The following is a 12,017-nucleotide window of genomic DNA, read 5'->3' as shown; positions in this document are numbered from 1 at the left end:
CTTTCCTAGGAGTGAGGTTCACGTACCAGATGACTGTATTCCATAAAAGTCTGCACATTCGCTAGAGGTAGGTCAGAGGTTTGGCTCTTAATACTTGTAGCAGCCAACAAACCCAGGATGGCCCAATCAGTTACACAATTCAGCCTCCTTAAGATAAATAGGTAATAGAGTAATGTTTCTCCCTCAGTCCTCATTAAAATGATACTATATAATATAACAAATGATTTTTCAACAACATTCTTGCAGTTGATTTCTCAGAGCTGAGGAGACTATTCCTCCAAACAACCCTCATAGGCAAATGACAGCAAACAATTCAATAAAAGCAAATGATGGAGAGGAAAGCAGGAGGGCCAAGCAAGGGGTTCAGATACACAGTTTCTTGCAGATCTAAATGTATCAAAACCAGATTTTATTCTATCTAGACTAACCTGAAATCCAGAGGCTTCATGTATCCACTTGTCTCTGAAACTACAAAGAAAATTTGATATGCATGTCCTTTTTTCTGGGGAATATGTCTGTAGTTTCATAACATTCTCAAAGAGCAGCATGACTCAAGAAAAGTTAAGAACCACTGATCCAAAGAATCAGACTATATATATATATTCTTCAGGCAACCCTCCATAAGCAGTTTATTTTCTGAGCTTCTGAGAAGTGCTGAGCCTCAAGACTGCAGTCCCTGGCAAGCGCCTGAAGTATGGCTTCTCCCTCATGCAAAATGTAGAACTCTAGGCTTTAACCACTGGCCAAGCTGTGTGTCAATTGTCAAGATACATAAGACCTTTAATAAAGTAATGCTCATGAACATATGGAGCACATAACAACTATTCTTCTAGCTAGGCTTCACCCATAAACATTGATAGAGGTGCCAAAGGATTTAGTGATACTTCTTCTAGATAGTATTAAAAAAATAAAAAACAACAACAACAAAACACCTTTTGCCTGTAAATAAAAATTACAAGTAAGCATAAAAACAATGATTTTCCTAGATAAAAATCATTTTTATCTTAAAATAATCTTTCTACATCAATTTACATAACGAGCTCCTTTTTACCTTTTTGTTGTTTTGATCTTGTTATATAAGAAAACAATCACCGCCATACCTTTAGACACATACACACACAGTGAACCATCCACACACAGTATCATGGTTAGAATCAAGGGAGGAAGCTGGCCTGTAGGACCACTGAGATAAGGCTCTTTAAAATCTCATCCATCTAGAAGAAGACACAGCCCTACAGAGTCTGGTCCTCAGCATAAAAAGTCCAGAGACATATCTTTGCCAAAGAATCCACAGTTAAATATGCTCAAGAGGAACTACCTCATGGTAACCCAAATCTATAAGAGGCTGAAGTACAAATCAGAATACCAACTTACTAATTAATCATAGAGAATATTCCTTTTGACTGTAAGAAAATTTACACCTGAAGCCACGACACAGTTTTCTCAAATATCTGGATAACTGAAATCCTGAATTAGTAATCAGAAGTCCACTGAAAGTTAGAACCTTGAGATATAGAGAGTTTGGGAGATACCTAATAAATTATCCTTGCACTACATACATCTTCATAGTGATCAAAGCTGTGGCTCGCACGGGAAGAGTCTCTCTCCCTTGAATATTGCTGCCCCAGCACTGCAGACTTCTTGTCTTCTTGGCCTTTCCTCTTCCATATCCTTCTCTCCATTAGGTACTTCTCTAGACAGGGTATAATACAACTGATGAAGACACACCTTACACACATTATTATCCCTGTTTTCTAGATAATAAACTCCCAGATAAAGTTGTTTTAGCAACTTGTCCAATGTTGCAACTACTATAAAGCAGAGCACAGATTCAAAGTCAGATCTCAAGTCAAAACCTATGCTTCTAATCTTAAAGTAAACAATATCTTCAAGGTGTTTTTTCCTGGGCCTTCCTACCTCCCAATCTGATTTAAATGTCCCTCCTCTGTGTTACCATAACACTCTAAGTGTACCATGACTATAATTTTTGGTATAGAGGTCTATCTCTCTCATTTGACTGAAACTTTTTGAGGATAGGGGTTATATTTCATTCACCCTTGTATCCCCAGGGCACCATCTATCTAGGTAAATATTCAAGCCAATTTGTCCAGTGGTTTCATATGGAGATCAACAAACTGAAGGCCTTGAACTAGCCACATAGCCTTAGGAAGGTCACAACTTCTCCAGCTATCAGCATCTCAGCTTAAAAGAAAAAAAAAAAGGTGGGGGATGAAATTAATATACACAGATGAAATGGATATATAAGGATATACAAGGTAATGTCTCCTCTGCATCTAAAGAGCACTACAATTATAGATGGGCCCTAGTTTTTGATGGCCTACCTTATTAGTGTGAGTTATTAGAAATAAAATTAAACTCCTCATTTATCTTCTGTACCATTCTAGAGACAGAATATACATAAATAATAGAAAGTTCAGAAAAAGCTTCCTCTTTTGTGACAGGAGCTAACATCATCTATACTAAAATCAAACAGTGGCACCCTCCTCTGGTGAATGTTAAAGGAGCTAAACAACACACAAGAATTCGATGGTAGGATTTTGAATGATTATACATAAAGAAAAAGCAAGAGAGAAACTACCTAATATTATCCATCACCATTATACTCCCAATAGCAACTAAGTAACTCCTGTTGTAGCACTCCCCTTATTTTGCCCTAAAACAAAGCCAAAATGAACTAACTGGCTACATACGGTAAGAGATTGTGAACAGAACAAGTATTCTATTTAAGAGTACTGATAATATCAATTATTTTGCAAACAGTATGCTTTTTAATGTAAGGCACAAAGAAAAGTATTTCATGGTTTGGCTAACAATGATCATCTTTTCATTTGTTGTTAAAAAATTTAATGACAAGCCACATACGTGTAAAATACTTTTAGTAAAATGAAAGCATTTATCGTGTCCCTTTTCTGGAGGGTACCTTTACCACAAGATAGTACTAGAAAATTTTCAACCTGAAAAGTGTTTTGGTCTGCACATTTCAGGTTTTACAGTATCAACTTAAAAGAAAAAAAATTTAAATCACCCAATCACTTACACTTTTTTAACCCAAGGCTAAAATTATGCCAATGCATCACACCCAGACAACCACAACTCAAAATTTCACCACATTACTATTACAACCAAATCTTTAATAAAATTAAAACTGCTTTCTAAGACCAGAAGCAGATTATTACCAGCCACCAATTTTAATATAAAAATATATAATAAATATAAGCTTATTAAATGATTTACAAAGGAAGGAATCACAGCTTCCTTCACCCTCACTGAATTTAGGCACAAAAAAATGAAAATACAGATAGTCTACTTCAAGCCAAGAAGACAAATCAGCCGTTATACTGGCAACTTTGTCATTATGGCATGTTTTTGCCCATGTACACAGCCTCTTTTCCCTCAATTAATTTTACATCTTTCACTTACTCTGTGACCAAGGGGAGGGGATCCCAACATTACCCAAGAGGTTACAAATTTACAACCAGTGAGAAACTTGCATTCTGAAAAAACAGAATATAAAAAAAGCTAGGGTGGATGGAAAATGGCAAAAACTGATTTCAGTTCTACCAAATGAGTTTTCCTACTAAGTTTGTCATTCTTGATAAAGTTGGTTCCACAAGGCAGGTAGGCACAGTAGCATGAAAAGATTAGCAGAGTGGTGGGTGAGGAATGCAGATGAGATATCCAGTTGAAAGCTTTCTCAATGTTTACCCAAAACAAAGGCCAAAGAACAAGCAAATGATTGAAAAAGAATGGCAGTCCCTGCAGTTCCCTACAGCCTACCCAGAGATCAGAGGGCAGAGAAGAAAGTTGGGGGAAAACTTGTATGGGAGTTCAGGGGAAGGGTGTAATCAAAAACAGGAAGGGGTTAAGAATAAGAAAAGTATGCCGCCAAAAGGGAAAACAAAGAGTATGCGGCAAAGAACCCGTTACAAACTGCCAAATTGAGAGATGGGGTGATTGGTCCAGTGTTCTTTGGAGCATGGCGCTAGAGCCACATTAGCCTCTCACTTTGCCTGGGCCAATGCGCAACGATCAGAGCCAACCCTTGCCTAACCTCCAGGAAATCTGGGCCTCAGCGCACAACCCGGGTGCTGCTGAAATGTGGGAGAGGGAACTGAACCGGCCTCTAGCTATCTCCTGTTTCCAGATGAACCACAAACAAAGGAATCTAGAAGCAGGGCGACTTCTGCACCCCCAAGCCCGCCAGGGCGCAAGGGTGAGGTCAAGGCACCGCCTCCTTTGCGGGCATAGCCACCTCTGCAAAGGCCAGAGACATCTAGGTCCTGCTCTGAGATCCTGGTAAAAACAAGCGGCCAGCGAGGCGCTCCTGTCAATTGGCCCGATTGCACTTGTAAAGTTGATAGAGTTGGAAAGAAGCGCAGAGCAGCCCCTCGGATTCCTCCCTAGAGTGAAGGCGATGGGAAGGAGTCACAGCTTCCTTCACCCTCAATGAGCTCGCTCTGCAGGTATAGTCTCTTTTCCTAATGAAGCATAAAAGATGTTGTCTTCCTTCTCTGTGCCTAGTTCAACTCAAACCCTAGAACAAGGGCACTGGGGTCTGGGACCAAAGTTCACTGGAGATACCATTAATTCTCCTTGCTAAGCTAGCACAGTGTTTGCTGGGTTCCAGCCTTGGGAACCTCGTATTAAGTAGCAACAAATATGCTGCGGATGACTCTCCTTTCCCTAAAGTGGACCCTCAGCCCCAAGAAGTCTGGATCGAGCAGTGCTTTTGGCAACTTGAGCCGCATTTGTCCAGCCAGGTACCATGGTGTCATCACCACGCCCCTCGCACCCAGATCCTCTCACGCTGCGCACACGCTGTCCTGTTTATACACACACACACACACACACAGACACGCGCGCGCGCACACACGCACACGACATATACACAGACACAAATACAAAGCCCCGGGTAGCTCCTACCTCTCCCCCGTGCCCGTCGAAGATCCCGAAGATGGACGGGTGCGTCTTGTTGGCCAGATCCGTGAGAACTTCGAAGCGGTCCTCCATGTGGTCTCTTCGGCCCTGGATGGAATACACCGCCACGTTGTGGCTCTTGAACTCCCAGGTCTTGGAAAATTCGGCCTCCAGCACATCAAGCCCCCCGAGTCGATCGTTCTGCATGATCTCGGCTACCTTGCCCTTCACCATTTTCACAGCGTCCCGGCTGGACTTCACGATGGTCTTCACCTCGTCAGTGTGGAAGAAGTAACTCCACAGAGCCAAGCTGATGCACAGCAGGAAAAGCGTCTCGGGTCTCAGCAAGAAGTAGCGCATGATGCGACCCAGCAGAGACAGCAAAGTCATTGTATCCTCTATCATTTATTATCGCTAGAGCCTCAACCACCACCAGCGACGCGCGCCCCGAAGGCTCGCCGGGTCCGGGAGCACTGCGGGGACAGCCAGCCGGGAGGGAGGTGGAGCAGTGCCCGAGGGTGGGGGCGAGGCTCGCGGAACCCAGCCGGAGGCAGCCGAGCAGGCGGCTCCGAGCGGGCAGCGCGAGCACAGGCAGCTTCCCTTTTGTCTCCCCGCCTCGGCGGCCCGGAGGCCCGTCCCTGCCGCCCGCGCCGCCTCCCCTCCTCAGCCCCTTTGTGAGACAGCGGCGGCAGCGGTAGCAGCAGCCGCCTCAGCAGCAGCCGCGGATGCCCCGATTGGGCAAGAGGAATCAAGTTAAAGTTGCGCCGGGCGGGTCTGCCGCGGTGAGCGGGAGAGTTCAGGGGCGCCAGCGCCCGCGCGGTCCCTCCGGGGGTGCCCCTCGAGATTCCCGGGAGCGATCAGCAGGTGAGGCGCAGGGCTCCACAGCCCGGCGGACAAGGGATGCAGGTCCCCTCGGTCGCCGCCGCAGGGGAGCGCGGAGATGGCCGAACGTTCCAATTCCTTCACACACCCCCTGGGGCCCCAGAGAATAAAAGTTTTGCGGATGCCTGGGCAGAGGCAGGGGTACGCAGAGCCCGGCGACGCGGCACGATCAGTACTGAGCCGCAGGCGGCCAGCGGGGCTCTGCCTGCCTCTCCCCAGGCACCTCCCAGCTCCGCTCGGCTCGGCTTGGCTCGGCTCCGCTCGGCTCGGCTCGGCTCGGCTCGGCTCGGTGCCGCTTCACTCGCGCGCTCCCTCCTCGCGTCCCGGCTCGCGCGCGCTCCGCCCCGCGCGCGCTCACCCCGCCCCGTCCCGCCCCTTAAGTCGGGACTCAACACTCGGAGGTGTTCCCACCGAGCTGTCAGAGGCTGAGCAAGTTCCGCGGCCGCCGGTGCGTGCTCGCAGCCCCAGGCGGTCCAGGCCAGCCAAGGGGGAGAAAAGAGGGAGGTCAGCTATCTAGCTCTTGCGAATGGTTGTTCCTTCCCCCTGTGCCGGCTCCTAAGACAAGCTAATACTGACCCTGGTAGTCTTAGCGTTGGTTTTCCAGGAGCTACTGCTGCTCACTGGGAAGCCGAGAGTTGCACGTGAGCGTTCCCCCCTTCGGCGGCAGCACTGTAGTGCGGTCCCCTCTTCGCCAGGCATAAGGCAAGCGAGAAGGGACGCACTTCTCCCGGCTTGCAAAGCGATAGGGAGACGACCTGGCCGCTGGCCGCGGTCTCGGCGTTCAGCAACAGAGGCCTTCCCGGCTCTCTCAAGAGTCGGGGAGCTAGCCTGGGTCTAGCGACCTTCTTCCTCCCGAAAACAGCAGAAAGGGGGGACTCGAGAGAATGACCTCTGTTTCCCCAAGGAAGTGCACTCTGACGATAACCTCGGGAGGGACGAGAAAGGCCGCTCTTTCTGAGAGCGGCCGCCGCCCCTGGAGCAGGGGACTCAGCGGCCACGAAGGCCTTGCCTGCTCGCAACCTTTCCACGGGGAGGCACGAAGCTTCCGATGGGGGCCCCCGGGCGCACCTGACTCTTCTACGGGGCGAGGGCTCTGACTCTGCGGTTCAGGTTTGAAGGTCCCTTGGAAGCTCGGAAGTGGTGGTCTCCTTCCACCTCCTCGGTCATCGCAGGAAGAAGGCTCAGTTGGGGGCGGGAGTCTGGATGAGCGGAGAGTAGCCGCCCTGGAGAAGAGTGCGGGCTTGCAGGAGCCGAGGAGGATAACTCGAAATGTGGGCAGGCAGGTGTTGGTGGGTCTTGAAGGTGGGAAGGCACGAGAAAAGAACAATGTCCGCGTCCGCTTAAAATACGGAAAGAAGTGAGCTTTGAAGGAAAATACTCATTTTCACTACCCCTGTCCAGGAAGAAGAGTGCTGATCTGCTTCTTCCAGTCCGCTGGGCTGAAGAGCAGAGAGGCTGCTTGATCCCAGCCAAGCCAGTGTCTGTCACCCAACAAACACTTCTGCCTTGATGTGATCCCCATTCCTTTTCTAAAAATAAAAAATAAGAAGTCCTGGAAGGAAATACACTAAAATGTTCCCAGTGGTTAATCATTCATACAGTAGTACATTATATGCCGCTTTCATTTTCTGCTTTAGACTTTTGTCTATTTTCCATAACTTTTCTAAAGTTTCCACAAAAGCTATATATTTCCACCATAGGCAGAAAAAAATGAAAATGTAAGCATTTGAATGGCATATACAATATAATCTCAATAATATAAACATGCGTACAAAAGACAGGAAGGAGATAAGAACTGCTAACAGTATGTTATTTTTCACAACTGGGATATAGTCTCCTGTCCTGCTTTACATTTCAGGTATTTTCATCTGATAAATCGAGAAAATAAACAGTTTAAAATAAATTCAGTCATTCTGTCAAGAGGTTCCAAAATGAGATAATGAATTAAAGAACCTTTAGGAACTAGAAAGAAAAGTAATGCATAAGTGTTATTTTGAAGATAAGTTTACAACATTTCTTACTGTAAATTATCAAATCACTCTTGGGTGCATTGTCAGTCTTTCTGTACATGAATCCGTTTCACTGTGGCAAAGGCAACTTGCAGATAAGCTGATAAAAATTACAGAACTACAAATCAAACTGGGCCCTGGAGTAGCAAGCAGTAAAATTCCAAACCCAAAGGTCCATCCAGTCTGTCCACTACGTTCCTATATTGATGAGAGCAGAACAGACACTCATGAGAGACATGACTTCTTCCCCCATAACTAAGTAAAGAAGAGAGATTACCATACTGATGATCTCCCTGGAGGTTTCATAGCAAGGCTTGATTTGATGAATTAATTAATAAATCTAAATATCCTGAAGATTTGGTGGAAATATGCTTTGACATTTACATCTAAGTGTTCATCTGTGAAAATCAGTAAAATATTTTTTCATGCAGACCCTATAGGCATTTTCTTATTAAAAATTCATGTGGTTTATGTGGCAATTTCCAAAAATGCCTAAATAAACTCTGTTATAGTTTACTGTTAATTTTAATATATTACAAAAAGAAAAAAGACCTTCCTCTAGTGGCAAACTAACATTTGCATATTCGTGAGGATTATAAAGGTGTTTCATGTATGGCAATGTTATTTTCATTCTCCTAACAATCCTCTGAGGAAGATAGAAGTTATTATCTCTGTTTATGAGGAAAGTGAAGCACAAAGATGTTAAGTGAATATCACTGTTCAGCAAATAAGAGGTTATATATTCAAACTCAGTTCTTTTGATTACCAGTTCAATACTCTAACATCCATTATTGCCCAGTGATACTGAGATGATTACTCTAATTTTTATGCTTCTCCACTAATATTTCACTAGATTTCTGTTACAGAAATCTCAAAAAGAATGCATGTATTCTTATTCCTCAATTCTGTTTTTAGCCTTTGGGATAAGCACTTCACCATGACTACCTCACCCATTGAGAATACCTGTGGGGCAGAAAACGGGTGCAAGTAAAGTGTACTTCTTTAATAAACACCTAAGAGATCTGTTGCTAAAGTAAAATAGTGTTAAAATTTCACAGAGGAAAGAGGTACCATAAAATATGCATTATACAAATACTTTGCCATTGCAAGTGACCTGGTAATAAACAGAGAATTAATGGCAATCCTAGGTTTTCATGGGATATAACAATAGTGATAAAACTGTTTACAGGCAATTATTGTTTTCTACTTTGCAATTAACCCATGTCAGCCCTGCAAGTATATAAAAAAATATATAGCTTTTAAAAATAATGTATTCTCAAAAATATTTCAGAATTGTAGCTCTTAGGTTTAAAAAGTCTTTAAAACGGGGTTTGATAACCAATAAATCTATTTTCTAGTATGATGTTGTTTTAGGATGTCCTTATCTACTTTATTTTTTACCACCTCATAGAACATGATAAAAAGTGGCTCACGCCTGTAATCCCAACATATTGGGAGGCCAAGGTGGGCGGATCATTTGAGCCCAGGAGTTTGAGACCAGCCTGAGCAACAGGTGAAACCCTGTCTCTACTAAAAATACAAGAAATTAGTCAGGAATGGCATGTGCCTGTGGTCCCAGCTACCCAGGAAGCTGAACTGGGAAGATCATCTGAACTCGGGAGGCAGACAGTGCAGTGAGCTGTGATTGCACCACTGCACTCCAGTCTGGGTGACAGAATGAGACCCTGTCTCATAAAAACAAAATGTAAAGTGACTTATCTACTGAGACTCTGAGTGATAAATATGATTTTTAAAATCCTTTCAAGTAAATTTTATATGAAACTTATACACATAGAAATTCTCTGCACAGTTTTAAATTTCTCAATTATCGCTTTGATTTATATTCTTAAATTTTTCCTGCCATCTGTATACAAATATGTAGTAGGCATTAAGTAGGACTCTCTTACTGACATTCTATTAGTAATTATAACCTTTTAAAGGATACATATAAAAGAGCATTCAAGTATTGTTATGAAATACAACAACCATGCATAAACACAGCACCCAACCAAAAAACTAGAGTGTTACCGATATCTTCATACCAACTTCCCCTATCCCACTTCCATGCCTGTCCTCTCTACAGGTAGCCTACTATCCTGAATTTTATGTTTTACTATCCCCTTGCCCTTTTTTTTTTTTTTTTTTTTTTTTTTTTTTTTTTTTTTTGAGACAGGGTCTGTGTCATCCAGGCTGGAGTGCAGTGACACTATCTTGGCTCAGGAGATCCTCCCACCTCAGTCTCCCAAGTATCTGGGACTATAGGCGAATGCCACCACACCTGGCTAATTTTTGTATTTTTTGTAGAGACGGGGTTTTGCCATGTCGCCCTGGCTGTTCTCGAACTCCTGAGCTCAAACAACCCACCCACCTCAGCCACCTGCCTTGCCCTTTTAAAAAAATAACTTTATCATATATGTCTGCATCCCTAAGTAGTATATTTTTTAGTTTTGTTTTGGATCTGAGCCTTATGAAAAGTGGTATCTTACTGTATATAGTCCTCTGGTACTTGTTTTCTTCTCTCACTATTATGTTTCTAGATCCTCCTATGTTGTTGCGTATAGCTATAAACTGTTACATATAGCTGTGAATCAGTCATTTTACAGCTATGTAATACTCCATTGTGTGACTGTTCCATAAGTTATATATTCATCTTCTATGGATGTTCAAATTTCCAAGTTTTTACTATTAGGATCAATAATTTCTTGAATTACTCTTGTATTATGTCTTGGTGCACATATGCAAAAGTTTCTCTATATATACCAAAAGTGAAATTACTTAATGATAGAGAATGAAAATGTTCGGCTTTACAACTTAAGGCCAAATTGTTTTTGAAAATATGTTGTTCCCTTTTACAGTCTAACCAACAGTGTAATCAAAGCTCCTTAATGAAAAGGACCATATAAATTATGTTTTAAAGTAGATTTCAATTTGGTCCTTTAGTAAAGAGTTATCCATGGTCATGTCTATTAAACCGTATTAAGCCTTCAATTATTCTCATAAAACCTTTCTAGATGCAAAATTTAATACTAAATCTTGTTTCAAATGCATGTCCATATATCAATAAAAACGTTTTAAAATAACTACATAAAAAATGTCAATGACCTTCAAGTGAAAAATGAATGTTTTAGTAGTATAGCTAAGAAAAAAATTCATCACTTTAAGTATAATAGTATATCAATTTAGATTTACGTTAATATCTCTGGGGTTCTATCAAACGAAGAACTCACGTGACAGACACCAATTATGTTGGGGTGCAATATGATTTTATTTCACTGAACTCCAAAAACACAAGAATGTTTCTGAAACCCAAGTTTTTATATTAATTACAGAGATATATCACAGATAGTTTTTTTCTGAATAAAACTTTTATACCATTGCACTATGTATACACAAACCATATATATTCTAAGAATCCATCATCTGATTCCCCTAGGCTTCTCTCTAATAATCTTCAAACAAGGTTCCTAAATTTTAATATTAATCTAAAGCATTTCCTAAATTTTTGTATACCAATTGACACACATCAATATTCTAGCCAATTTATAATATGAAGCGTTGTGAATAACTGAACAATTAATTCTTTTGTAGTGAATCCAAGAAATAACATGAGTGGGAAGATAAAATTTTGTTTATTTCCATAGGAGGTAGGAACTTTTCTTTTTTTCTTTAGCGCAATTCAAAAAAGAGAAAAATTGCCTCAGGAACACAACTAACCCTGTTTGGTAGCCCAACAGAACAGTGAGAATTGGGCCCTTGAGAATTGTTGGTATCAATTCAAGCTTGATGTCCATTTGTATTATATCAAGGTAAATTAATGTTAACATCCCATTCTTATACCCAAATTTTTCTGATGGCTTCTCTGAGCACCCTGAGAATAATTTGTATTCCCTCCAGTTTTCTATGTTCCCCAAATGGTTCCCATTGAAAACATTTGTTTTATGTTGGGGGCACTGTTAGAAACACTAAATTTGGGAACCTGAGTAGTTTTAATATGTAAAAGTATTCACAAAACCTTTCTGTTTTTTACCTCTTAAGATGCTTGCTTGATAGGACTAAGAGAAAATCTAGTCACACAGGATTTAACTTGAGAGTTGATTTCTATACATGATACTTGAGGTAAAGGTTGTTATGCCCCAAAATAAAATTGTGTGATCTAAGGTTACAAAGAGGTAAAACTAAGACATATGT

The 12,017-nt window shown here is 42.2% G+C and overlaps 1 protein-coding gene across 1 annotated transcript in view; it reads right to left on the bottom strand.

The window, feature by feature from the left end:
- The window catches only part of PPM1L (protein phosphatase, Mg2+/Mn2+ dependent 1L), a 306,752-nt gene extending 300,729 nt beyond the window's left edge, over positions 1-6,023 (bottom strand). The window contains exon 1 of the mRNA XM_015131708.3: positions 4,945-6,023. Within this exon, the coding sequence (XP_014987194.1) occupies positions 4,945-5,343 (399 nt within the window). The 5' untranslated portion in view covers positions 5,344-6,023. The remainder of the gene's footprint in view (positions 1-4,944) is intronic.
- Positions 6,024-12,017: the final 5,994 nt, after the last annotated feature.

This window comes from Macaca mulatta, chromosome 2 (assembly GCF_049350105.2).
Source record: "Macaca mulatta isolate MMU2019108-1 chromosome 2, T2T-MMU8v2.0, whole genome shotgun sequence".
In the NCBI taxonomy this organism is placed as follows: domain Eukaryota; kingdom Metazoa; phylum Chordata; class Mammalia; order Primates; family Cercopithecidae; genus Macaca; species Macaca mulatta.
Note: the sequence above shows the minus strand (reverse complement) of the source record. Positions and strands in the feature narration are given on the sequence as shown.